General features: G+C 44.3%; 1 protein-coding gene and 1 long non-coding RNA gene across 2 annotated transcripts; both read right to left on the bottom strand.

Annotated features, from left to right (window-relative positions):
- Positions 1–3,023: 3,023 nt before the first annotated feature.
- On the bottom strand, positions 3,024–19,952 carry LOC115394200 (uncharacterized). Its single transcript, XR_003932044.1, has 3 exons — positions 19,942–19,952; positions 12,437–12,445; positions 3,024–3,151 (listed from the first exon to the last, which is right to left on the bottom strand). It is a non-coding gene; the product is annotated as an uncharacterized LOC115394200 (long non-coding RNA).
- A 14-nt stretch (positions 19,953–19,966) lies between these two features.
- Positions 19,967–22,881, bottom strand: LOC115389901 (uncharacterized). The gene is made up of 3 exons (XM_030093482.1): positions 20,905–22,881; positions 20,227–20,466; positions 19,967–20,155 (listed from the first exon to the last, which is right to left on the bottom strand). The coding sequence occupies exons 1-3, from the start codon at positions 22,687–22,689 to the stop codon at positions 19,967–19,969; spliced, it is 2,214 nt and encodes a 737-aa protein (XP_029949342.1). The 5' UTR covers positions 22,690–22,881.
- Positions 22,882–24,928: the final 2,047 nt, after the last annotated feature.

Genomic DNA, 24,928 nt, shown 5'->3' with positions numbered 1-24,928 from the left:
ACAAAACTGTATTATAAATGTGTACAATCACTGATTAATGAGGCACTTTTTTTTATTTTTTTTATATGTTCTTTTTATACTCATCTTGTCATCTAAATAAATGAACCCCTACATATGTACAATACTACATAACTCCTTGGTACCTACACATTATACATTACAAAACCAAAACTACAGTAAATTGGATAAAAAGGAACTATTATAAATATATTCAAAATGTCGTTAAACACACTTGTATCATTAATGTAAACTCAGTGATGGGCAGATGGAGCTTCATGAAGCTACATCAACCACTGTCTTTATTTACTGAAGCCACTGGATGTTGCTATCTGTTCAAGAAATGTTTGAGAGCACACTTCATTGCCAGTCCTCCAGCCTCTATCTTAGAACCAAGAGTGCCATCTAGTGGCTTCAACAAATAAAGACAGTGGCTCATGTAGCTTCATGAAGTTACATCTGCCCATCACAGTATAAACTTATGAAAATACTGTTACACTTACATTACTCTTCATGCAAGCTGACTTATGAATTATTGATAACACACAGCTCAACATTTACAATATAGAAAATCCATGAATTGACCTCACATATGCTACATAAGATTCACTCAATTGAAAAACACCAACACATTAGAACTACAAGTAAAAACATTACATTAAGAACCATTAAATTTACTATAATTTACAGACATCTTTACTAGCTAGTACTGATCTTCTTCACTTAATTCTGTTATTTGCCTCATTTAAACAAATGCTACTTCCTGAAGAAACACATAAATATACAAAGGAAGAAAGGGCCCACTCTGGAAAGAAATTCTACCTGTGCTTAATTAACTCCACTGGTAACATATAAGCTTGTGCTCAAATCACTAACTTCTGCCCATGTGTTTCACTCTCACCAACAGATGAACATCCGGAAGAAGATTAATCACCATGAACCCCACAAAACAACATGACCCACCCTTAAACTTAATAGCCTTAACCTCATACTTTTTTTTCTGCACTCTCATCTCCCCTGCAGTAAAGTCATGTCTTCAGATTTGTATTATAAACCCAATGGTTAATTGCTTTGCATAAGACAAAGAACTTTATTCATTAGGATAGACACAACCCTAGCCAAGAAGTTGGATGTGCAAACAGGTCTGTCGTATTTATATTAGAGATCCACATGTGTGTCCTTACTGTCAGTTGTAATTTAGTTACATTTTAAATTTGTTTAACCAGGTTGAACTTGGTCACCATGCACATACATGTAAATTAAGCTTGTTGTGATTGTAGTTCGTGCACTGAATGCCCCCCCCCCCCCCTTTAATTCTTCAATTTTATGTCTTCTCTGGTGGGGACCTTTATCCCTCCAACACCATTTTTGTTAAAGTGTGTGTTTTATTCTGCAGTACTTCGATTACCTTAATAAACTAATAGCATCTTGTTCTTTCTTTTTTTGATTTGTGTCTTTCTTTTCTGTCAGTGTCACAACACAACCATCATAACTTTCAAATAGTCATTCTTACACTAAAGTCATTAAGTTTGTATCAAGTGGATTGGTCAGTACAAATGACAAAAGTTCTTGTGTTGCTTCACATATGAATTATTGAAACACAGCTTGATATTTTTTGTCTTAAAAACACTGAATTGTAACTGGGCTCTATTGAAGACAGGCACAAATTTCTAACAAGTATTGGTTTTTGTATTAACATCTTAAACATTTTACACCCTATTTGTGTTTTGTCTCAATTAAAAGCATGTGTGTTCCTGCTACAGTTTATATTCTTTTTTCTCACATCAAACTCACATCTAAGTTCTGTTAAACCATAATCAACAGGGCACTATCTTTCTGAAGGAAAACATGGAATTAAAAGTAACGAACACAGTACAAGAGATATAATTTTTCAATGAATCAACGCACTCAGAATACAAACATACATGTCCTAAAACACACTCACTAGAATACCTGCTATGTTCATACTACTATTATTATCTATTTTATATCCCATTGTAGTTTTTATTCTTCTATGCAGCACTTTGAACACATCTGTTGATTAAATGTGCTATGAAATAAAGTGGATTGGATTGTATTAAAACCCCTTAAGCTCATACCGGCCCGCCGGCGGGCCGGTCAACTTCTCCCGCTGCATTTATTATTATTTGCATATTCCACAGACGTACTATGTACCGTTAGAAAGCTGATATTCTCATGAATCCGCTGGTATAAACCACTTTCAGATGTGAATTACCACAGCGGGTAATATAACACATTTGTTCCCAACATACAGCAAATTAAGGTAAACAGCGCAACTCACCTTTGGGGCTCATAACTGATCACAGATGATCCATAATCCAGATAATCCAGCAAAAACTGCCACAGTACAAGCGTATGCATCCAGGCAAAGCTAGAAAGTACAGCCTTTTGTCCAAACATGTCTTGAAATAAGCAAATATCCAGAATTAAACGCGCCACCCGCGCGCGCACGCGGCGCGTCTCTCCGCGGGCCGTCCGATAATCATCCCTTTTTTTTATCAGATAAAAACATCCAGACCGCTCACACCTCGCTGAGGATATCCAATATGGCGATCTGATCGGTTTCCGTTGCTTATTCGTCATATTTCAACCAATCAAGTGACTCATCCCTCCCTCCGATGGCTAACCAGCCAACCGCTGCCGAAACTGATGGACCACGTCATCGGTCGTCATCACTCGTCATCAACGTATTCTGAACCAATCACGTCGGTTAGAAATGTTTGACTGACAGGGCTGGTAGCCAATGAGCTTGCTGAATGGCTGGCTGGCCCGCTGGCGGTGGTTTTGGGACTTCTCAGGCATCTGCTGAGGGATGCACCTGCTGTCTACAGGGCCGGCTCTAGGCATAGGCGAACTAGACGGCCGCCTAGGGCGCCACGTCCCGAGGGGGGCGCCGCGGTCGTACAAGGGGCGCCACGACGCTCTGTGTCCGTGTGCACCGCTGTGCAGCGGTCCGACGCACTGCGCTCCCTCGTCCTCGGCCCTGCCCGGCACTGATCGGTATTGTTCGGCATCGCTCCTCAACCCCCCCCCCCCCCCCGAAGAAATGTCGGGGACCGCTCGAAAACGCGCTCCCAAGGGGCGCTCGTCTCGGCCTCGCCTAGGGCGCCTCTGAAGCCCGGGCCGGCCCTGGCTGTCTATCCCTGCTCCTCTCAGTCTGAGTGCCTTATCCCACACTGAAGCCTATCTGAAGTGATTTTTTGAGTATTTTATGAATTTTAGGAGTGAAAATAATGTTAAAACAGGCCAAAAACCAACATATACCATTGTACAGAGGGCATCCAGAGGGTATACAGAGGATGTCCAAAATTGACCCCGCCAGGGCATAATAGTACAAATACATGTGTGAAACACTCATTTCTTGTAGTACTGCTCTGACATTTTCACCTGAACTTTGTAAGACCCCGGGCTTTAGCAAAATTGTGTTTTTCAGCTCTTTCAGTGCTTCCACACTTATTTCCAGGTGTTTTATCAGGGAAAAAATTCAGGCGAGAATGAAATTCATCCTAATTCAGTGTGCTGCAACATAAATAAATCTGTGGCAGAAGCACCTAGAGTAATTCTGACTGCATTGGGTGAAAATACAGATTGTCAGCTTTCAAATGAGACCCAAACCATGCATGTACTCCAAACAGTTCAAGAACAGCATTCAGTTTACTTTGGGTACGTCTTCAGTTGAACTTTTAGGCGAAAATGGCCTCCAGCTTAAAGAGTTAAACATTTCACCAAATACAATTCTATTGGTTATATTACATCAATTCAAAACACGAAAAACCAAGATAATTCATATTAAAGTGTAGTAACCAATTTTCACCACACGATGGAGTCGACTGCTTGCGAGCAGCATTATCTGCTGTGTAAACCCTTCCACAATGGTAAAGGACCACAGCTACAATGATGCTTGCCAAAGTGGAGCAGACATGACTATCAAAATAAGAGCCTCACACCCCTTCAAAATAAAAGTCACATTTTTGCTAAATATGACATTTTTAACAAAACACATAGATATTTTCAGAGTCAGCAGTGTTCATGGAAGCACATGTACAACTTTTCCAAAATAAAAGCACAAAATTCCTTTGAGAGAAAAGCCCGTTTACAACAGAAAATGAGGTCAAGTCATGAAAATGAATGTTTATGTACTGGCAAGGTTCCCAATGACTTAGACATCAGTGCTAACAGCTAAATGTTAGTGTATGACAAATGCTAACAGCTACATGTCAGCGGATGAGAGATGCTAACACCTTCATGTTAGTGTATGACAGATGCTAATATCTACATGTTAATGGATTGGAGATGCTAATAACTCCATGTTAGTGGATGACAGATGCTAACAGCTACATGTTAGTGGATGGGACATGCTAACAACTCCATGTTAGTGGATATGAGATGCTAACTGCTGCATGTTAGTGAAAAAGACATGCTAACAGCTACATGTTAGTGGATGGGAGATGCTAACAACTCCATGTTCGGTGACAGGGTGCTGGAAGTCTATGGAGGAGCAAGGTTCCCAGTGACCTGGACTTCGGTCATCAATGTACGAGGACGACCTCAGTAAGGCCACCTTGCCAGAGGGCGAGGTCCCGTCCAATGCCGCTTGCGGCTTTAATTAGGGACCGAGCCCCGGAGGGCATGGTGGCCGCAGGCCACCATGCCCGTAGGGCAAGGTCTCTATTGTTCTTCCGGTGTTTCTCCTTCATTATTATACTGACCTACCAAGTAAACGCAAATTTGACCCCCTAAACATGCATGAAAACTCACCAAATTTGGCACGCACGTCATGACCGGCGAAAAATTTTATAAAATGGAAAAATTAACTCCATCTGCTCTCTAGCGCCACCTAGAAACAGTAAAATTGTCGCTACAGCCCGCATGAATGTCGTAGAGAGATCAAAACCAAGTTGACGCTGTTCGTCTCATCAAGATCTACATTTCACGTGCTGACACCCCGACCTAAATCCAACAGGAAGTCCGCCATTTCCCTTCAAAGTAAAATTTTGCTCAAAATCACTCCTCACGAAAAAATTATCTCCTCCGAGACGTTTGTCGTACAGACATAAGAGTCACGTGACGTGAAAGAGGACAATTTTCTCTACAAAGTTGTGAACAACTTTGTCAAAAGTCCCACGGTATGGATTTTGATTAGCGTTCAAATTTGGAAGTCTGAAAATCCTGCCTTGCTCCGGCCTCATCCGGTATAATGGGGAAAAAAGGAAAAAAGTCGCCTTTTTTTCAGCACCTCGAACAAGTGGCGACCTGCGGCTAAACCGTGACTCCTATCAACAAACCGAGCACATGGAAAGTTCCAGCAGGTTCTCCCGAACAAGATGATGTAACATAAGTGGGGAAAATATCATGTTATATGTATGTTTTCACAGGTAAGAAAAGGTGTGCGCTCTGCATTTTTTTTTGTTGTCAGTTATAATGGAGCCGGATGGGGAAAAATCTCGCGGTTCTCACAAGCTGAGGCCTCTGAGGTCCAAACTAAACGTCTGACTGCTCTGAAAGCCTCATCAACTGAAAGAAAACAAATTTTCCGATCAAACGTGATATTTTTTGTTCAGTTTTGCCAAACAGCAAAGGAACAAGGACCAGTTGTTTCCCCAAAAAAGGCTTTTATTTTCTCCTCTCTCCACTCTAACTGAAATGACCATATATGGGCATACAGTGCAGTTACACAGCTGACAGCAGCTGGCAATCAAACTCTGCCACTCAATGACTTCATTCAGTGACTGTCAAAAGCAGCTGGGAGAAGCTAACAACTCCATGTTAGTGGATGACTGATGCCACCAGCTCAATGTTAATGGATGGAACATGCTAACAACTCAATGTTAGTGGATGGGAGACGCTAACTACTCCATGTTAGTGGATGGGAGATGATAACTCCTCCATGTTAGTGGATGGGAGATGATAACTCCTCCATGTTAGTGGATGGGAGATGCTAACCACTCCATGTAGTGGATGGGAGATGCTAACAACTCCAGGTAAGTGATGGCAAGACGCGAACTACTCAATGTAGTGGAGGGGAGCTGCTAACTACTCCATGTTAGTGGATGGGAGATAGATGCCACCAGCTCCATGTTAAGGGACTGGAACATGCTAACAACTCAATGTTAGTGGATGGGAGACGCTAACTACTCCATGTTAGTGGATGGGAGATGCTAACTACTCCATGTTAGTGGATGGGAGATGCTAACTACTCCATGTTCGTGGATGGGAGATGCTAACAGCTCCATGTTAGTGGATGGGAGATGCTTAACTACTCCATGTTAGTGGATGGGAGATGCTAACAACTCCATGTAAGTGGATGGGAGATGCTAAACTACTCCATGTTAGTGGATGGGAGATGCTAACACTCCATGTAAGTGGATGGCAGGACGCTAACTACTCAATGTTAGTGGATGGGACATGCTAACTACTCCATGTTAGTGGATGGGACATGCTAACTACTCAATGTTAGTGGATGGGAGATGCTAACTACTCCATGTTAGCGGATGGAAGATGCTAACATTCCATGTTAGTGGATGGGAGATGCTTACTACTCCATGTTAGTGGATGGGAGATGCTAACAACTCCATGTTAGTGGTTACAGATGCTAACAGCTACATGTAGTGAATGGGACATGCTAAAAACTCCATGTTAGTGGATGACAGATGCTACAGCTCCATGTTAGTGGACTGGGCCTGCTAACAACTCTATGTTAGTGGATGACAGATGCTAACAACTCCCATGTTAGTGTATGGACGTCTCAGTCGTGGGCTGGCGCGGAGGCTCGGTCCCGACCACTGCCGCTTGACGGCTTTAATTAGGGACCGAGCCCGAGGGCGAGGTGGCCTCAACTGAGGCCACCTTGCCTGAGGGCAAGGCCTCTATTGTTCTTCGTCCGTTTCTTCTTCTTTTACTGCCCGGACCTCGACAGCCAATTTGACCCCCTAAACCATGCACGCAAACTCACCAAATTTGGCGGGCACATCCAGACTGGCGAGAAAATTTTATAAAGTGAAAAAATTAACCCCATAACCCAATTGGCTCTCTAGCGCCACCTAGAAACAGTAAAATAGCCACAGCAAACCATTAGGAATGTCGTAGAGAGATCAAATTGATGTGGATGCGTTCGTCTCCTCAAGATCTAAAAATCTCTCATTGACAAAAATGTCCTAAATCGTACAGGAAGTCCCGTATTTCCCTTTCAGTGTAAAATTTGGCAAAAAAGACTCCTCCTTTAAAAATTATCTGCTCCGAGACCGCTTGTCGTGGAGACGTCAGGTTGGTGCCAAATAATAGAAGACAAGCTTCTCTTCCGACGATGTTCAAAACTTTTTCAAAAGTCTCAGGGTGTGGATTTTATTAACCCTTAAAGTTTGAAGTCTGAAAACGCACTTGCAACACTACAATGGACAGTGCGACCCGCACGAATGTCGCACAGAAATAAAATCAACATGGATGAGTTCGTCTCATCGAGCTCTACAATTTACCAAGAGACATACCTATACCTAAATCCAACAGGAAGTCCGCTATTTCCTGTCAAATCAAATGTGCCTCAAAACACTTTTCACTCAAAAACCACTAATATGGACTGTTTCACCTTTCACAGTGTCGTACAGAGAAAAGAAACATATGCACGCGTTCGTCTCATCGAGATCTACAACTTACTCACTCGTACCCATGACCTAAATGAAACAGGAAGTCCGTCATTCACACTTTTATTGTACATTTTTGCTCAAAAACTCTCTCCTTCTTCACCAATTAAGGCTTCCATGGTCAAAATTATAAGTCTGAATGCTCTGAAAACTTGAAATATGTAAGACAACTAAAATGCCTATCAAACTTGAGGGTGTTTTTTTCATTTTGGGCAACAGGAATGCCAAGACCAGCTGTTTTTACCAAAGAGAAACTGTGTGTCTGCCGAGTCACACTCTAACATCATGTGACCTACTTAAGCCATATATGGGCATAGCAGCTGCTCTGGGACCTGTTGTAAAACATTCTGCATGTTGTACCTGCTTTCCACAGTAGATGGCGCACCGTGACCACAAATCACACATGACTGAAGCAACATTGCCCCTGCAGCAGCAAGCCACTGAGGAAGCAACACTTGAAACACATTGGAATGATCTAAACAGATGTCACCCTGCAGAAATGTCACCTGATACACACCATACACCTGAAATCAGTCTTTAAGTTGGTGGATAAATGATGGATGGATGGATACGTGGATGCACAGACAGACAATGGGATGTATGGAATAACGCTACTCTGACACTCAAATGGATATATTGGTGTTAGTGAAAGCAAAGAACACATGACTATCAAAATAAAAGCCTTACACCCCTTCAAAATAAGTCACATGTTTGCAAAAAATGACATTTTTCACAAAGCAGCTTGATAATTTCGGGGTAAACAGTGTTAGTGGAAGCATGTACTTCGTTTCTAAAACTATAAGGTCAAAATTCCTTCAAAATAAAAGCCCATTTACAACAGAAAATGAGGTCAAGTCATGAAAATGAATGTTTATGTACTGACAAGGCTCCCGATGACCTAAACTTCAGTGCTAACACCTTCATGTTAGTGTATGACAGATGCTAACAGCTACATGTTAGCGGATGGGAGATGCTAACAGCTCCATGTAAGTGGATGGAAGATGCTAACAGCTACATGTTAGTGGATGGGAGATGCTAACAGCTACATGTTAGCGGGTGGGAGATGCTAACAGCTACATGATAATGGATGGGAGATGCTAACAGCTACATGCTAGCGGATGAGAGATGCAAACAGCTACATGTTAGCGGATGGAAGATGCTAACAGATACATGTGAGTGGATGGCAGATGCTAACAGCTACATCTTAGCGGATGGGAGATGCTAACAGCTACATGTTAGCGGATGGAAGATGCTAACAGCTACATGTGAGTGGATGGGAGATGCTAACAGCTACATGTTAGCGGATGGGAGATGCTAACAGCTACATGTTAGCGGATAGGAGATGCTAACAGCTACATGTTAGCGGATGGCAGATGCTAACAGCTCCATGTCAGCGGATGACAGATGCTAACAGCTACATGTTAGCGGATGGGAGATGCTAACAGCTACATGTTAGCGGATGACAGATGCTAACAGCTACATGCTAGCAGATGAGAGATGCTAACAGCTACATGCTAGCGGATAGGAGATGCTAACAGCTACATGCTAGCGGATGACAGATGCTAACAGCTACATGATAGCGGATGGGAGATGCTACCAGCTACATGTTAGCGGATGAGAGATGCTAACAGCTACATGCTAGCGGATGACAGATGCTAACAGCTACATGTTAGCGGATGGAGATGCTAACAGCTACATGTTAGCGGATGACAGATGCTAACAGCTACATGTTAGCGGATGACAGATGCTAACAGCTACATGCTAGCGGATGACAGATGCTAACAGCTACATGTTAGCGGATGGAAGATGCTAACAGCTACATGTTAGTGGATGACAGATGCTAACAGCTACATGTTAGCAGATGGGAGATGCTAACAGCTCCACGTCAGCGGATGGGGGATGCTAACAACTCAATGTTAGTGGGTGAGAGGTGCTGGAAGTTTATGGAGGAGCAAGGTTCCCAGTGATCCTGGACTTCGGTCATCAAGGTACGAGGACGACCTCAGTCGGGCCACCTTGCCAGAGGGCGAGGTCCCGTCCAATGCCGCTTGCGGCTTTAATTAGGGACCGAGCCCGAGGGCGAGGTGGCCTCAACTGAGCCACCTTGCCTGAGGGCAAGGCCTCTATGTTCTTCGTCTGTTTCTTATTATTATTATTATTATTATCGTGCCGCCAGCTTGGAACTCTAATTTGACCCCCTAAACATGCATGAAAACTCATCAAAGTTGGCAGGCACATGCGACTGGGTGAAAAATTTCATAAAATGGAAAAATTAACCCCATATCTCCATCCGCTCTCTAGCCGCCACCTAGAAACCGTGAAAAAGCCCACCGTAACTCGCAGGAATGTCGCAGAGAGATCAACCAACTCTCATGCTTCGTCTCCTTGAGATCTACAAAAAGGATCTGTTTTTTTTTGGCTAAAACCAACAGGAAATCCGCTATTTTGAGTTATATGTCAAATTTTGATGAAAATCAGCCGAAAATGACTCCTCCTTTAAAAATTATCTGTGCCGAGACCGCTTGTCGTGGAGACGTCAGAGCAGTGCCAAATAAAAGAGGACAAGTTTCTCTCACAAAGTTGTTCAAAACTTTTTCAAAAGTCTCAGGGTGTGGATTTTATTAACCCTTAAAGTTTGAAGTCTGAAAACGCACTTGCAACACTACAATGGACAGTGCAACCCGCACGAATGTCGCAGAGAAATAAAATCAACATGGATGAATTCGTCTCATCGAGCTCTACAATTTACCAAGAGACATACCTATACCTAAATCCAACAGGAAGTCCGCTATTTCCTGTCAAATCAAATGTGCCTGAAAATACTCCTCACCCCAAAACCAAGACAATGTATTGTTTGTCTTTCAGAATGTCGTACAGAGAAAAGAAACATATGCACGCGTTCGTCTCATCGAGATCTACAACTTTCTCACTCGTGCCTATGACCTAAATCAAACAGGAAGTCCGTCATTCACACTTTCTGCTCAAAATTTTGCTCAAATTTTGCTCAAAAATCTCACCTTCTTCATCAATTAAGCCTCCCGTTTCAAAACTATAAGTCTGACTGCTCTGAAAAGCTCTACAGTGAAAGACAACTACATTTCCTATCACTTTCTGACATTGTTTGCTCACTTTGGTCCACGGAAATGCATTTCCCCAGCTGTTTTTACCAAAGAGAAACTGTGTGTCTGCCGAGTCACACTCTAACATCATGTGACCTACTTAAGCCATATATGGGCATTGAGCCTCTGTGGCTGGTCTCAGACCAGCTGTAAAACATTCTGCATGTTGTACCGGCTTCCACAGTAGATGGCGCACCGTGACCACAAATCACACATGACTGAAGCAACAGTGCCCCTGCAGCAGCAAGCCACTGAGGAAGCAACACTTGAAACACATTGGAATGATCTAAACAGATGTCACCCTGCAGAAATATCACCTGACACACACCATACACCTGAAATCAGTCTTTAAGTTGGTGGATAAATGATGGATGGCTGGATACGTGGATGCACAGACAGACAATGGGATGTATGGAATAACGCTACTCTGACACTCAAATGGATATATTGGTGTTTGACATAGTGGAGCAGACATGACTATCAAAATAAGAGCCTCACACCCCATATTTTTGCAAAATATGACATTTTTAACAAAGCACAGGGATAATTTCAAATTCAACAGTGTTAAAGGGCAACTCCGGTTTTTTTGATACCTGGACCTTATTTATAGGTGTGTGCCTGCTCATATACTCACTCAGACAAACATGGTGCAGCTTGGATTCCTTCAGAAGTTATTTAAATCCACCGATTCAGCGGGGGCCACGGCAATGGAGCTTCCCGCACTGCAATCCATTGCCGTGGCCCCTGCTGAATCAGATGATAGATGCTAACAGCTACATGTTAGTGGATGGGAGATGCTAACAGCTACATGTTAGCGGATGGGAGATGCTAACAGCTACATGTTAGCGGATGGGAGATGCTAACAGCTACATGTTAGCGGATGGGAGATGCTAACAGCTACATGTTAGCGGATGGGAGATGCTAACAGCTACATGGTAGCGGATGACAGATGCTAACAGCTACATGTTAGCGGGTGGGAGATGCTGACAGCTACATGTTAGCGGATGGGAGATGCTAACAGCTACATGCTGGCGGATGGGAGATGCTAACAACTACATGTTAGCAGATGGAAGATGCTAACAGCTACATGCTAGCGGATGAGAGATGCTAACAGCTACATGTTAGCGGATGGAAGATGCTAACAGCTACATGCTAGCGGATGGGAGATGCTAACAGCTACATGCTAGCGGATGGGAGATGCTAACAGCTACATGCTAGCGGGTGAGAGATGCTAACAGCTACATGCTAGCGGATGGAAGATGCTAACAGCTACATGTTAGCGGATGGAAGATGCTAACAGCTACATGCTAGCGGATGAGAGATGCTAACAGCTACATGCTAGCGGATGAGAGATGCTAACAGCTACATGTTAGCGGATGGGAGATGCTAACAGCTACATGCTAGCGGATGAGAGATGCTAACAGCTACATGTTAGCGGATGGAAGATGCTAACAGCTACATGCTAGCGGGTGAGAGATGCTAACAGCTACATGCTAGCGGGTGAGAGATGCTAACAGCTACATGCTAGCGGGTGACAGATGCTAACAGCTACATGCTAGCGGGTGAGAGATGCTAACAGCCCCATGTTAGTGGGTGAGAGGGTGCTGGAAGTCTATGGAGGAGCAAGGTTCCCAGTGACTTGCACTTCGGTCATCAAGGTACGAGGACGGCCTCAGTGGGGCCACCTTGCCAGAGGGCGAGGTCCCGTCCAACGCCGCTTGCGGCTTTAATTAGGGACCGAGCCCGAGGGCGAGGTGGCCTCAACTGAGGCCACCTTGCCCAGAGGGCAAGGACTCTATTGTTCTTCGTTCGTTTCTTCTTCTTATTATTATTATTATTATTATTATTTTACTGCCTGGACATCGACGGCCAATTGACCCCCCTTAACATGCACGAAAACTCATCAAATTTGGCAGGCCCATCCAGACAGGCGAAAAATTTTATAAAATAAAAAAATTAACCCCATATATCTCTAGCGCCACCTAGGAACTAGCAAACATGAGAAACAGTTAAAATCTCCGCCACGGTCAGTGCGAATGTCTTAGACAGATCAAAGTACCCGGCCATGCGTTCGTCTGCTCGAGATCTATCATTACGATTTGTCCACGATGACCTACATCCACAGGAAGTCCAGTATTTCCCGATCAATGTAATAGCCACAGTTGCTGTATTCGACGTCAAATTTGACCCACTAAACATGAACGTCTTCTCACCAAATTTGGCAGGCACATCCAGACAATCATAAAATTTTCTAAAGTGGAAAAATTAACACTATAACCCCATCTGCTCTCTAGCGCCACCTAGAACAGTTAAATAGCCGCCACGGCCCGTAGGAATGTTGTACAGAGATCAAACCAATGCTCAGGCGTTCGTCTCATCGAGATCCAAAATGCCCAAGAGGAATACCTATACCTAAATTCCAACAGGAAGTCCGCTATTCCCTTTCAAGATAAAATTTTCAGAAAATCACTCCTCATTTAAAAATTATCTGCTCTGAGACCACTTGTCGTAGAGATGTCAGGGTGGCGTGAAATCGTACGAGGGACAAGTTCCTCTTCCAAAGTTGTTAAAAACTTTGTCAAAAGTCCTCAGGGTGTGGATTTTATTAACCCTTAATTTGAGTCTGAAAACCCACTTGAAGCACTACAATAGACGCTGCTACCCGCACGAATGGCGTAGAGAGATCAAATCGACGTGGATGCATTCGTCTCATCGAGATCTAAAAATCTTTGATTGACAAAAATGTCCTAAATTGCACAGGAAGTCCGATATTTCCCTTTCAGTGTAAAATTTGGTAAAAAAAAATAACTCCTACGCAACGGCCCGTGGGAATGTCGTAGACAGAGCAAACCAATTGCTCACGCGTTCGTCTCATCGAGATCTAAAAATCTCTCATTGACAATAATAACCTAAATCCAACAGGAAGTCCGCTATTTCCCTTTCAAAGTAAAAATCACTCCTCATTTAAAAATTATCTTATCCGAGACCGTTTGTCGTAGAGACGTCAAAGTAATGCGGCCTGAAAGAGGAGAAGCTTACGATGTTTCAAAACTTTGTCAAAAGTCACACGGTGTGGATTTTATCAGCCCTTCAAAATAAAAGTCACATTTTTGGAAAAAAATGGCCGCCGCAGGCCGTAGGAATGTCGTAGAGAGATAAAACCAATTGCTCATGTGTTCATCTCATCGAGATCTAAAAATCACCCATTGACACCAATAACCTAAATCCAACAGGAAGTCCACTACTGACCATATATGGGCATGCAGTGCAAGTCGACAGCAGCTGTCATTAAAGGGTACATATGATGCTATTTTTCAGTCATGTCATATAGGTCTCTGAAGGCCAAAAACATAGTATTCAAGCTTGTTTACAACAAATTCATCCTTCTTTCAGAGTTTCAGCGATGTAAAAAGTCACTCTCATAGTCCTTCAGAAGTTATTCAGGTCCAACCGATTCAGCAGGGTCCACGGCAATGGAGGCTGCAGTGCGGGAAGCTCCATTGCCGGGGCCCCGCTGAATCGGTTGGATCTAAATAACTTCTGAGGACTCCGAGCTGCACCATGGTCTGTCTGAGTGAATAAGCATGTACACACCTATAAATAATGTCCAGGTCTCAAAAAACCAGAGTTGCATGTACTAATCTTTCCAAAATAAAAGCAAAAAAATCCTTTATAAAAAAAATCCCGTTTACAACAGAAATGATGTAGAGTCATGAAAATTTATGTTTATGGAGTACCAAGGGGTTAGTCATGATTATGACAGCGTGTACTGCCTTTCCAAAATAAAAGCCCAAAATTCCTTCAAATTAAAAGCCCAACTACAACACAAAATGAGGTCAAGTCATGAAAATCAATGTTTATGTACTGGCAAGGTTCCCCATGACTGAGAATTCAGTGCTAACAGCTAAATGTTAGTGTATGAGAGATGCTAACAGCTACATGTAAGCGGATGACAGATGCTAACACCTTCATGTTAGTGTATGACAGATGCTAATATCTACATGTTAATGGATTGGAGATGCAAATAACTCCATGTTAGTGGGTGACAGATGCTAACAGCTACATGTTAGTGGATGGGACATGCTAACAACTCCATGTTAGTGGATAGGAGATGCTAACAGCTACATGTTAGTGGATGGGACATGCTAACAACTCCATGTTAGTGGATAGGAGATGCTAACAGCTACATGTTAGTGGATGGGGCATGCTAACAACTCCATGTCAATGGATAGGAGATGCTAACAGCTACATGTTAGCGGATGGGACATGCTAACAGCTACATGTTAGCGGATGGGAGATGCTAACAGCTACATGTTAGTGGATGGGAGATGCTAACAGCCCCATGCTAGCGGATGAGAGATGCAAAAAATGACTCCTCCTTTAAAAATTATCTGCTCCGAGACTGCTTGTCGTAGAGACGTCAGAGTGGTGCCAAATAAAAGAGGACAAGTGTCTCTCACAAAGTTGTTCAAAACTTTTTCAAAAGTCTCAGGGTGTGGATTTTATTAACCCTTAAAGTTTGAAGTCTGAAAACGCAATTGCAACACTACAATGGACAGTGCGACCCGCACGAATGTCGCAGAGAAATAAAATCAACATGGATGAGTTTGTCTCATCGAGCTCTACAATTTACCAAGAGACATACCTATACCTAAATCCAACAGGAAGTCCGTTATTTCCTGTCAAATCAAATGTGCCTCAAAACACTTTTCACTCAAAAACCACTAATATGGACTGTTTCACCCTTCACCGTGTCGTACAGAGAAAAGAAACATATGCACGCGTTCGTCTCATCGAGATCTACAACTTACTCACTAGTACCCATGACCTAAATCAAACAGGAAGTCCGTTCTATCCACTTTCAATGCAAAATTTTGCTCAAAAATCTCGCCTTCTTCACCAATTAAGGCTTCCACTGTCAAAACTATAATTCTGACTGCTCTGAAAACTTGACAGACGTAAAGACAAGTAAAATCCCTATCAAATGTGACAGTTTTTGTTCACTTTGGCAAAAGTTAATGGACTCATAAGCTGTGTTTTATCCAAAGAGAAACTGTGTGTTTCAACTCTCCTACTCTAACAGCATGTGACAAATTTCACCATATATGGGCATGACCGCTGCGCTGAGTGACCTCACAGCAGCTGTAAAACATTCTGCATGTTGTACCTGGTTTCCACAGCAGATGGCGCACAGTGACCATAAGTCACACATGAGTGAAGCAAGTAGGTGAATGAATGGATGGATTGATGGATGGATGGATGGATAGATGCACAGAGACAATTGGAGGCATGGAATCATGCTGCTGTGACACTGACATGGATATATTGGTGTTTGCTATAGTGGAGCAGACATGACTATCAAAATAAGAGCGTCACACCCCATATTTTTGGAAAATATGACATTTTTAACACGTGGATAATTTTGGATTCAACAGTGTTAAAGGGCAACTCCGGTTTTTTGAGACCTGGACCTTATTTATAGGTGTGTGCCTGCTCATATACTCACTCAGACAAACATCGTGCAGCTTGGAGTCCTTCAGAAGTTATTTCGATCCAACCGATTCAGCGGGGGCCACGGCAATGGAATGTCCCGCAGTGAAGCTCCATTGCCGTGGCTGTTGGCTTCACTTTAAGCTTTTACTGGTTTGCACAAGTTACGCGAGATATACCCTTGTGTGAAATAAATATTTTCTCAGCATGATGGACTTTACATTCACTGAGCAATGTGTCAACTACAGGTTTACAGCAGCAGCCCCCCCGTGGCTTCCATTGTTAATGTTCACATCAAATCACTCCAGAAGCAGCACTTGAAGGTCACTGTAATGATCTAAATAGATGTCTCACCTTGCAGAAATCTGTCTTCACACACACCAGACACTTGAAATCAGTCTTTCAGCAGGTCACATGGGTCATGATCCATATTAGTTTCACAACACAACCTCATTTAAGTCAGATCACTTTGAAATGACCTTGAACACAATCAAAATGTTTTATTCCCCAGTTTAACAAAATGAACATCTTTAAGTTCAGAGAACATCAACATTTCGTTCCAGCTGTGAATACAGGAAAACATCTTTGTCAGGAACAAGTACAGAGAGGAAGAGCATCTGTGGAGAATGGTTCACTCAAACTTTCCTCAGTGAATTAACAGAACTGTAAGCTGACCTGAGCTCCACTACAGAGGAAACGCTTCATTGATTTATAGACAGACAACATTTTACAGTCAACAACACTTTATTGATCATCACAGGTTAGCTCATCACAATGATTCATCACAAGCTAACACACATTTTTGACTTGGAGTAAATTCATTAACATTAATTATAAATTGAAAGTTCAACTGCCAATTATTTAGAGGTAATCATAATCAAACTTACTGTGTTTACAGTCAGAAAATAACCTATCCATACACCTAAAAATCTTATGTTGAAAATGTCAGTATATTTACAACTTTATACAATCCATGCCCAGGAAATGATGCGCTCTGGCAACATCAAAGTAGTGGTGTGTCCTCCACAGCGCCCACGTCCAGGAAAAAATGTCCACCAGGAACATCAAAGTGGTCATGCGTCCTCCACAGCGCCATCAGCTGAACACACAGCAGCATCTTCAACCAGAAGGTTCACCTGAGAGAACAAAGCAAACAGATGCCTGTAGTAAACACCTTCACTGATTCTCCATTCAGGAGATTCAACGACACAGATTAGAGACACACCAGAGGAGAATAACAGATGACGAGTCTGCTTGGCTGCTCAGATATGACCAATGTTTAAAATATATGAAAACACCTCAGATTCACATTTCCTTCTCACTCCACCATCGCTATTTCAGAGACTCCAGCAACAGAGTGCTCAGAGCACCAGTGATCATCATTGGTGTTCCTTTTAAACTGCATGACTGAGACTGTCGGGCAGAGTGAGAGTGAGTGAGTGAGTGAGTGAGTGAGTGAGTGAGTGAGTGAGTGAGTGAGTGGAGTGAGTGAGTGAGTGAGTGAGTGAGTGAGTGAGTGAGTGAGTGAGTGAGTGAGTGAGAGAGAGAGAGAGAGAGAGAGAGAGAGAGAGAGAAGAGAGAGAGAGAGAAGAGAGAGAGAGAGAGGAGAGTTGTAGGATAACAGGTCTTGTCCGGACTCTGTTTCTCCCTCACTGGGGTGGGGAGGGAGGGAGAGAGAGGACAACACAAGAACATTTGTACAAACATCTGGAATAATAACTACATGTCAGACCAGTCAAAGAACATTGTCTCCAATACATATTTACAGTTCAGTTGTTCCACTGAAACTCTTCCTGATGTGTTCATTCAGAACATGCTGGAGATAAAAATTAATGTCTCAATCAGTGACTGACTGTAAATCCTTTAAAAGACTGGAGTTCAATGACATTTTACACATTAAACATCAGTGAAGACTGACAAACTTTGAATCACAACATCAGGAAGAAAAGAAGAGCACAGCTGGGACTGGCAAAGACTGACATCTGGAACCAGGGAACCTGCAGCTGTAGGCACATCTGAAACCACAGAGCACCAAGTACAACAGAGCCAAGCCTAGAACCACACTTGGAACCAAAGTTGGACCTACAATCACAAAGACCAGGTCCAGGACCACAGATGCACACTAGAATAACACAAATGGAACCACAGAGAGACACCAAGAACTGCAGGCAGTACAGAGCCATGATTTCACTGACATTAATAAATACATGATTTCATTGACCAAACTACATTCTCCACAGTTTCAACCTGGAACATGTCAATAAGTTAAATATCAAAATATCTACAAGACCATCTTGTAATTCATACATAACTCATTTCATATCATATGACAAACTTGTTAAAAACCTCCAATAAATATACATAATAGTATTTGGAGTGGCAGACAAAGTGCTTTAACGGAAAACCCTCAACAGCAGCAGCGCCGCACTACGACTCAGTTCCCTCTATCAACTAGTTCTCAACAACAAACAGGCAACAGTTTGCTTCGGCCCACTGCCACGTAGCTCAGTTTGGACTCAATCAGTCCAAGTCGTCTCAAACATCCCCTCAACATCCTCAAATCCACATCATCCGCTCAAACCACCTGTCCAGCTCCTCCAGCTGCCCCTGGTCACCTCTAGCTCTGAAACTACACAGAATTCCTTCATGATCACTGAAGTACGTGGCATCACTGCACATTCCACAATCAAACTGTCTGCTTCTCACATAAACGTGATCAATCAGAGTCCCCCCTCTCTGTGCTCGCTTGTGTCACCAGCTGATCAAATCCTTTGCTTCCCATTAATTTTGGCAAATTGACGACCCTGTTAAAATGTTGTCATTAAAATCTCCCATGACGACATGGTGTCACTGATTGGATTAAGCCAATGCAGCAACCGCTGCAGGTTCTGCTTGAAGAGGGAATTTGGGTAACGTGGTGGACGATAAATTACTGCCATCACTATGTGGAATTTGTTCCACAGGCACACCAAACACTCCAGATCCAATCGGGTGCCTGCAGGATGTCACAGTCCGAATCTGCTAGCGTGTACAACCAACTCCACCATGTTCTAAAGCCTGCAGCTCTAACAGTTTGGGGTGACTGCTGCTGTAACACAGAGCACGAGGGCGGCTGTGGAAAGAGTAGCCGTCAATCTGGACGCCGTCTGGTGAGGAATGTGCAGTGAGCCATGTCTCTGTGACAGCAATGCAGGTGGGCTGCAAATGCTGTGTGCAGGACACCAAATCCACCAGGTGGCGACTTAAATTTTGAACGTTCATTAGATACACCGACAGAGTGGGCGTGTCTAATGAAGGTTGTGGCTGCTTGATCAAAAATGGAGGCATCATGTCCAAGGCCTCCTTGATGGTGTCCTTGCAGTAATGGACTTCTCTTAAAGTTCATGATGATCAGTCCAGACAAATCCCTCACAACGACTCAGAGCTACGTAGGCCTGGCCAGGTGCAAACACCTTCTCCAAACACACCACGGCCCGGTCCACCGTCAGGCCCTGCACCTTGTGGACGGTACACGCCCAGGCCAACTTCAGAGGGAACTGACGACGCAAACCTCCACGCTTGGTGGCCTTCTCCTCCACCGGATCGATGGCAGTAGAAAGCCGGCAGGCCACTGCAGCATGTGAGCGCTTCTTCCTCCTCTGGGAGCCAATTTTCTCATCATCAAATTTGACATAAACTGTCTGAGAAAGTTGTCACCCTGTCTCAACTGGATATGAGTGACTGTGCCACATGCTCCGTTGACCAGACCGTCTTCCCGTCCACGTTCTTACACAGCATCACACGGGCGTCTGGACCCAGACTCAGAGTCTCCTCTAAGGATGTGTCCAACGCCGCACTGTGATGCCCGCCATCAACTCCAGCTTCCCCGTACTCCTGTTGTTTCATGAAGTCCTGAGCTTCAATGGTCACAGGATCGGGACACGTCCGACACAGCTGCTTCAAGTTGTGCTCATTCACTTTACGTTGGTGGGGAAAATGTGCAAGGCTGAGCTCTCCTCGCCCGTCTCACAGCTCTTCAGGATGTGGACGTCACTCTCTAACATGGGGGTGTCTCTGGAACGCACTCTCAACCTGTTGAGCAACTCGGCAAACACGCTGTCCTTCTGCCTCACCACCGTGGTCAGCTGCACCACACTGAAGTGGCACCACAGGTCCACACCCACCTGACTGCTATACAGAGGCTTCCCTTTAACGGGAGGCAACTGATAAAAGTCTCCCACAGCGATCACACTGACATTTCCGAATGGGGAAAAGTCTCCAGTCTGCTTGATCTGCCTCAAGCGCCCATGGACATACGCCAACAGAAGGTGATCCACCATACTGATCTCATCAATCACTAGAATTTGGAGGTGACGGAATTTAGCTCGCAGAGAGTTTAGTTTATCTTCACCCAGAGGGATGTAAGGTAAACTACACTGTTTGCCGATGCTCAATGTGTGGTGAATTGTTGCTGCGTTTAAATTGTACGCAGCTATTCCTGTTGGAGCTGTTAACAAAACACAGATCTCGTCTGGTTGATCACAAAGTGTTGACAGCAGCCTCCCTGCCTCGTACTGGATGGCCCTGATTAAATGCGTTTCCCCACCCCCGCACCCCCAGTCAGAAAGACATGCTGAGGCAGTGGGTTTTCAACCCCTCACCTTCTGCAGACACCACTGCCTCACCTGGTAGAAAACAGCCCGCTGTGTCTCATTCAGAGACCTAACTAGAGCTAAGCCCTCAGCACGAGACAACACCAGCCTGTTCCTCTCTAACTGGGCCACCTGTCGGCCACGTTCCTGCAGATCTGGAACGTTCTCCAGACCCTCCACCAACTGCTCACCAGCTATCTCTGCTGCCTGTTGCTCTCTCAACTCTTCAGCACACTCGTCACGTTCCAGTTCCTGTTCAGGACACAGGTTCCCCCAAGCGTCTTCCTCAAGGCCGTGGACCTGATGAGCAATCTCCTCAGCACGCTCCAGGTTCTCAGGATCGATCTCAAACCGGGCCCTGTTCTCATCCACCACCACCTTGACTCTATGGATGGAGCCGTCGCCAAACGTCACCTCACCGTCGTTATAGAACTGTTCAAAGAGCTGGAAGCCCTCGGGCTTGAGCTCTGAGTCACTTCTATAAGGAAGGAACAACTGAAGCACACCCTGAAAATAAGCCTCCCGTTGTTTGTTCAAGTTGAAACGCATGTAGCGGACAACTGAAAACTGAGAACGTGTTCTCCTCAAAATGAAGCCCAGTTTGTTCTTCAACTCGATTCTGTTTGGAGAAATTTCATTCCTGGTGAGAACACGATACTCCGAAGCAAACGTGGCCATACACATGTCGTCAAACACACCACCATCAGGCCTGTTCCTGTACCGGTCCACTATGCTGGTCATCCACACATCATCTGAGCTCAGATCATGTGATGACGCCCTCTCCTTCAGGACATGGAGGGGTAAACTCATCCTCACGATGTTGTCCCCTGTTGGAACAAACACCACCTTCCTGGAACACTCCTTCAGGTGCATGTTGGTTAGCCTATACACCGCCTCCTGGGCACAAACGTCCCTGTTGTGTAAATATACACTGCCCAGCTTCTTCAGGGCTTCTCGAGCAGAGAGGTTTCCTTCTTTGTTTGCTTCTTTTTGGGCGTTGTTCAATAGTAGTCCAATTTCTCTCTCTGCTTTCGTAATATAGGAAATGATGTAAACAATTACGGCGTAGGCGTCGGTGACAAAGCTAAGGTCCATGTTAGCGTTCCAGCACTTCAACAGCTTCTTACTATACTGGTTTACCCACACCTCATTCAACCCTCTCCTATACACAACCTTGGTCTTCTTCTCCAACCTCCTGTAGGCCATTTCAAAGATATCCTGGTTGATGTGTCGACTGGCAAACAACTCCTCTACACTATCAAACGGCTCCTCCTCCCTGATAGCTTTGCTCACAGACGCCAAAATCTCCTTTGCAACGTCCTTCTTCATCGGGTTATCGCCATCAAAACACTTACAGACCAGCTTGTTCTCTGAATCAGGATTCTTCTGGGCCTCCTTCAGCTTCTGTTTGTCACAGCGACATTCCTTCATCTTACAAAGGAATGTACGTGTAGAAGCAGGTTTTGGAAAATGGAAACGACACGTCGTCTTGTTCTTCCGACAAGACTTTGAGTGTCGTTTGGAATGTGTTTGAACCGACGACACAATGTCCAATAATGTGTCGTCGTCTGAGGGCAGCTCACACGTTACATACTTGTCAATAAACTCGACCACCTCCTCATCTGTGTTCTGGTCAATTTTAGGAGCGCCCTCGATCCAGAACAAGCAGTGAACATGAGGAGAACCGCGCTGCTGAAACTCAACACGGTAGAAGTGATCGATGATTCGGCCAATTGGCTCAGAAGGAGACATGAGAACCTCTTTCAGAAAACAATGCCACCTGTAATCAAACATCCTGGCCGCAGTAACTGGATTACGCCGCAACAACTCACACCTGTCTGCCCACTCCAAATCCTCCACCGTCTGCACTCTGCCTTCCTGTTTCAGGATGCTGGTCAGAAGGTTTGCCAGCGCAGGTCTGCAGACGAGAACGAACAAAACCACGTCGGGATGCCTAACTGACGCACACAGGCAAAGATGTCCTTCTGCACAGACTGCCAGAACGCAGGAGTCCCTCTAATAGGCTTCAGAACCGGAAACCCTCATCAAACTGTAGCAGCTGCTTCAGAGACTCCTCGTCCTGCAACATACTCTGGCTAATCTGTGTAGAGCCCTGATCACCTTTTCCCTTACGCAGTGCAACAGAAACACTAGACACCACCCTGTCCATCTCAGACATGAACTGAGCAAAAAAGATATATTCAACATTCTGCCGAAAAACGGCCATCGGCGTGCATGATCCGGTTATTAAAATAACGTGACAATGTCAAAGCATGATTCCGCTCATGATGGAAAGTCCTCTGTCCTAAAGGAAACAACACGGGGAAACACTTAGCTTCGTTTGAATTATCAGAAGCATCCGGACTGGACTGTTCCCCTCTGCAGGCGCTACATTGACTATGTCCTCAAAATACTGGTCTAGAGCCTCCTGACCAATATCACAGGCATAAGACAAGTGTCCTGAAACATGCAGTGTTGCTGTCTGTCATGTAACATTTCATCTTGAATTATGTCTGCTGATTCCTCCTCAACAACAACTGCAGGCCTTTCCTGAACCTGACCACCTTCCTGATGGGCCGCCTGGCCCTCTACAACAACCTGATCATCAACCTTCTCCTTCACTGTCTCATCCTCACTGCCTGACTCAGCCTCTTCCTGTTCCTCATCTTCCTGCCTGTTAAACTCATGACCCAGTCCTCATTGAACTCAATGTCTTTATAATAAACATTAGTTCTCTTTAAATAGTCTAGCGCCTGCCTGACACGTAGAGTATCCACAAACTGGTACTCATAGTGTCCCTTGTAGGTCAACTTTCTCTTCAGCTTGACCCTGTAACAGAGAGCCTTCCATACTCGACCGTGGCAACACGTTCGTGGTCTGAACAATGTTGGCTGGAACACAGGTGACCGGTCCATGTACTCCATTCTGCCCTCCTTTAGGCAGTGCCAACATCTTCATGAACGGAATATGCAATGCGATCAGGTGCTGCTCTAAACTATGCAAGCATCCCAGTTCAGGTGGAATGGGATCAAGCTGCAGGTCATTGATCCAGCACTCGGCTGGAGTCTCACCTCTACTGATCTTAGAATGGCAAGTGTAGCAAATCCAAAGCTGTCCTCTAGAAGAATCAGCTGACAGGGCTCAGCACACTCCTCACTACAACGATGCAAATAATCCTCACTGATGCACCTGTCTGCTACACTAGCCGATTCTGACCTGGAACTAGAAACTTCCCTCTGACAACTCAGCACCTGATGCCTGAACAACAACCGATGGCAAACACAACACACAAAATCTGGACCATCTTTAACCTTCTGAACAAACTGATCCATAACAAAACCAAATCTTGAGACTTGTCCTTTAAATGCTTCCTACTCAACTCTACACGAGCAATTACTTGCTGCCTGTGTTCTACACTCTCATACTTCCTTCTGCTTATGGCTTTTTTGTTCTCCCGATGACTAAAATCTTTCCTATATTTAATCTCACTGCTGTCTTTCACCCTGTCCTGTGTTGTAGGTCTGTTCTATACTTAACCTTACTGCTGTCTTTCACCCTCTCCCTGTGTTGTAGGTCTGTTCTATACTTAACCTTACTGTTGTCTTTCACCCTGTCCCTGTGCTGTAGGTCTGTTCTATACTAACCTTACTGCTGTCTTTCACCCTTTCCCTGTGTTGTAGGTCTGTTCTATATTTAACCTTACTGCTGTCTTTCACCCTGTCCCTGTGCTGTAGGTCTGTTCTATACTTAACCTTACTGCTGTCTTTCACCCTGTCCCTGTGCTGTAGGTCTGTTCTATACTTAACCTTACTGCTGTCTTTCACCCTGTCCCTGTGTTGTAGGTCTGTTCTATACTTAACCTTACTGCTGTCTTTCACCCTCTCCCTGTGTTGTGGGTCTGTCTATACTTAACCTTACTGCTGTCTTTCACCCTCTCCCTGTGTGTAGGTCTGTTCTATACTTAACCTTACTGCTGTCTTTCACCCTCTCCCTGTATGACACATCTTTACAATATTGCTCTACAATTCTAGAG

Source organism: Salarias fasciatus, chromosome 1 (assembly GCF_902148845.1).
Source record: "Salarias fasciatus chromosome 1, fSalaFa1.1, whole genome shotgun sequence".
In the NCBI taxonomy this organism is placed as follows: domain Eukaryota; kingdom Metazoa; phylum Chordata; class Actinopteri; order Blenniiformes; family Blenniidae; genus Salarias; species Salarias fasciatus.
This window is presented reverse-complemented; position numbering and strand designations above follow the sequence as displayed.

What these genes read in the sequence shown, in the direction of transcription:
- LOC115389901 (XM_030093482.1), bottom strand. Translation starts at nt 22,689, where the DNA reads ATGTTTGATTACAGGTGGCATTGTTTTCTGAAAGAGGTTCTCATGTCT. An exon ending in GGCAGTGGTGTCTGCAGAAG is followed by an intron (nt 20,467 to 20,904) that starts GTGAGGGGTTGA and finishes GACTTTTATCAG; the next exon opens with TTGCCTCCCGTTAAAGGGAA. An exon ending in TGCACATTTTCCCCACCAAC is followed by an intron (nt 20,156 to 20,226) that starts GTAAAGTGAATG and finishes ATTGAAGCTCAG; the next exon opens with GACTTCATGAAACAACAGGA.